The following is a 3,445-nucleotide window of genomic DNA, read 5'->3' as shown; positions in this document are numbered from 1 at the left end:
TCATGCCCCTGATGGAAAGTCCCTGCCACCAGCCTCCCTTCTTCAGCCACTCTGTGAGCTCCCACAGAGACTTCTCACCATGAGGCTCATCCAGTGACATTAGCAGTTGTGCTCTCCTCCGGGCTTGGGTTCTTGCTTTTGTGTTTGATGCAGAGAGTAGGAAGATTGTACTACCTAAAAGCCCCAGGCTTCTGCCACTGTCCTCAAAACGCGAGGGACTCCATTGCAGCGTTGCAGGGTAAGGGCAAGGATTTGCTAGTGCTAGAAAGACCATGTTTAGCTCTGCTGGGTGCTCTGAGCAGCATTTTCAGCACATTGGCAACTTACCCACAGTAGCGTTGTTCTCTTGATAGACAGGCCTCAGCAGCTGTAAGACACAACCCAGAAAGGACACAGTCACCTGAAGTAGGCTTGAGATAGACTTTACAACAACCAATTTTACAACAAACCCAGCAAAGCCAAAGCACTCCAGAGAGGTGAAAATCATTTTTGCCCTATTGCCAGCAGAAAATGAGAGCGATAACTCGCACAGTGGTCTACGCAGTGGAAACATTTCCCATACCCTTACCCCTTGAGTGAGCCCCGGGAGGAGGCAGCAGGTCATTCACCCCGGCTCTACAGTCCTAGTGGTAAATGTTTCAGAAAAACAGTCTGGCTTGTAAAAATGGCATGTGGTCTAGCAAACATTTAGAGATGACGCTCGATAAGGCTGAAGCACAGGCCAAGAGAGGACCCAGCAAGCACAGCCAACAGCCACGTGCAGTAACTTGAGCGGGGGGCTGGGAAGCAGCCCTACCTGGCTCCCCGGGTTCAAAGGCGCTAAGATGATGTAGTTCTGGTCTGCAGTGGAGGGGACCCGGGACAGGGGTGGCATGGTGTTCTGGCTCCGCTTGCCGATCTCCGTGTACCTCTCCCAGCTGTTCAGCACCAGCCCATCGCTCCCATCGTACAGTACGTGGCAGCTCCGGCGCTGCTCGGGCCGCGGAGGCATGGTGCTGTTCTTTTCCCGCTTGTTGGGTGGTGACTGGAGGTCGTAGGCAGACTTGCAGGATGATCTGCGGATCATGCCTTCGTGTCCTGACTTGGCCTGCGGGACGAGCCTCCAGACCAGTAGTATGATCTCAGTGGGACAGTTCCTGAAAGGGATGGCATGGGGCAAGTCAGAGACGGAGCAGCAGGGAATGAGGCACCCCGCATCATTCAGACAGCCATGAGCCCTGCAGTCCTTCTTCCCTCTAATGCCTTCGCCCCCGTCCTGCCCTCCCCAGCCCCTGCATCCTTTCTTCTTCTACTCCAGAGAATCTTGTCCGTCTCCTGCATCCCTCAAAGCTTTCCCCTTCCCGTAGCCACTCAAAGCTCCTGCTGCCCTGCCCTGGGCTCCCTCAAACCATCTCTCTCAGAGCCCTGCACTGATGCTTTGGGTGAACACTCACCGGATTTCGTGTGCCAGCTCTACACATTTCCAGTGCTCCACAGGCTGCTCATTCAGCTGCAGCACCGTGTCGAGCTGCTGCAGACCTGCCTTTTCTGCTGGGCCACCTACGGAGAGAAGAGATAAATGCCAGTCACCTGCCGGACAGAAAACTGAGAGTATGAGGGGGAGGAGAAGCCCTGGAGCTAGGAGACACCCAAATAGCCTCACAGCTTGCACCACTCACTCCTCCAAACCCACACCTGAAAATGAAGTGGTGCCAGCTAGCCTGGAGCTTCACCTTCCAGCATGCATGCACACACACAGCGCCTGGGACACTCATAAATGCTCTCTCAGAGCTACTGCACGAACTTCCCGTGTTTCCTGGTGTACAGTGGGGAGCACCAGGGTACAACAGAGACACCAAGTCCATCCCACAGGTCCACACCAAGAGGATCTACTCAGGCAACGGAGGGCTCCCACGACCCTGCTCTGCTCTGTGCCCCTGTCTGACACCCCCCCAATGCTTTCTGTAGGTCTCCCAATCAGCCGGAGAGTTCTCAGGTTGGAGAAGGAAGGGAAAAAAATCTCTGCAAATTACTGCAACACACTGCCAAAATAGTGACACAGCGCTAACCCAGCAGCCTCTGACCTCATTAGAGGCAACAGAGAATCCATTAAGTGAAGTTTCTTGGAGGTAACCAGTGTTCTGCAAGGCGTGGGAGCTTCTGAATCACAACATGCTCTGGGAAGCAAAAAAGGAGCAAAGTCATTCATTCAAACTAAGAGGGATAAAAATGATCTGATCTCTTACCGGAGTCCACTGCCTGCACTCGGACTGGGGAGTCACAGCAGATTGTGAAGCCAAACCCATCGCTTCCTCGAGGGATCGTAATCTGAAGAGAGACACCGGAGTCACCCCGTTAAGCGGGAAAGCAGCCGCTGTGTGTGATCAGCGAGCATCTCCCCTTTCACCCACACGCTGCCCCACAGCCTTTGGAAATGCAGACACACAGCATTTCTAGAAGCAGTCGCAGAGCCCAAAGGAACCGTCACGGCGAACGCTGCCGCTCCGTCTTCCTCGAGGGATCGTAATCTGAAGAGAGACACCGGAGTCACCCCGTTAAGCGGGAAAGCAGCCGCTGTGTGTGATCAGCGAGCATCTCCCCTTTCACCCACACGCTGCCCCACAGCCTTTGGAAATGCAGACACACAGCATTTCTAGAAGCAGTCGCAGAGCCCAAAGGAACCGTCACGGCGAACGCTGCCGCTCCGTGAACCCCACGGACAGCGGGGGGGGGCTCTCGCTAAAAAGCAATGCAAAAATCGAGCTGAGGATCAACAGAGAGGAATGCTGCAAAACGAGTGTTTATTGAGCGTACACAAGTCTCCCCTCGCGACTCTTGCACTTGTGAGGAAAGGTCTGATAAGCCATTGGGAAGGAAAACCTGGCAGTCTGGCTCTGACACTGTTCTAACACGGCTTCTCTAAGCAAGTCACTCAGACATTTCATTTCCAGTTGAGTCATACAGAAATAGCAGCACTCCTCTGCTCCAGAGGAAGCCGCGAGGATCGGCACACTGCTGTCTGCAAGGCATCTGTGCTGGAGCGGGCTCCATGCATCACCCCATTAGCTGGGGTGAGTATGCTTTCTCTCACTGAGTTTGGAGAGGATGGATGCTGTGTTGATTTAGGCTCATTTCTCCTGCTGATTCAAGAAGCACTGAGCTTATTAATAAAATGGTATTTATTTTTTGATGTTGGCTTCCAGCAGCAGCTCAGCATGACAGTTCCTGCAAATACCTGATTATCCCCCAAGACATTTGTCAAGATCCTTGTTTTACTGACAGAGAAAAGAAAAGAAAAAATCCAACATCTGACCTGTATTATTTTGAGAACAAACAGTCAGAGAGAAGACGAAGAATTCAGCAGAAGCTCCCGAGGAGGGGAACTGGTTCCTCGCTCCTTTGCCATGGGAGGGCAAACGCAGCGAGCTTTCATTTCTCTGCACCTTGTCCCTGCTCGATTGCTCAG

At 53.1% G+C, this 3,445-nt stretch overlaps 1 protein-coding gene across 1 annotated transcript in view; it reads right to left on the bottom strand.

Annotated features, from left to right (window-relative positions):
- Positions 1 to 327: 327 nt before the first annotated feature.
- Positions 328 to 3,445, bottom strand: part of LOC104073914 (regulator of G-protein signaling 3-like) — a gene marked incomplete at its 3' end in the record, with an annotated part of 22,218 nt that continues 19,100 nt past the window's right edge. Inside the window, exons 11-14 of the mRNA XM_009573853.1 lie at positions 2,226 to 2,307; positions 1,434 to 1,539; positions 797 to 1,136; positions 328 to 367 (exon numbers count right to left, since the gene is read on the bottom strand). Of these exons, the coding sequence (XP_009572148.1) occupies positions 328 to 367; positions 797 to 1,136; positions 1,434 to 1,539; positions 2,226 to 2,307 (568 nt within the window). The remainder of the gene's footprint in view (positions 368 to 796; positions 1,137 to 1,433; positions 1,540 to 2,225; positions 2,308 to 3,445) is intronic.

Source organism: Fulmarus glacialis, unplaced genomic scaffold (genome assembly GCF_000690835.1).
Source record: "Fulmarus glacialis isolate BGI_N327 unplaced genomic scaffold, ASM69083v1 scaffold15813, whole genome shotgun sequence".
Taxonomy (NCBI): Eukaryota; Metazoa; Chordata; class Aves; order Procellariiformes; family Procellariidae; genus Fulmarus; species Fulmarus glacialis.
This window is presented reverse-complemented; position numbering and strand designations above follow the sequence as displayed.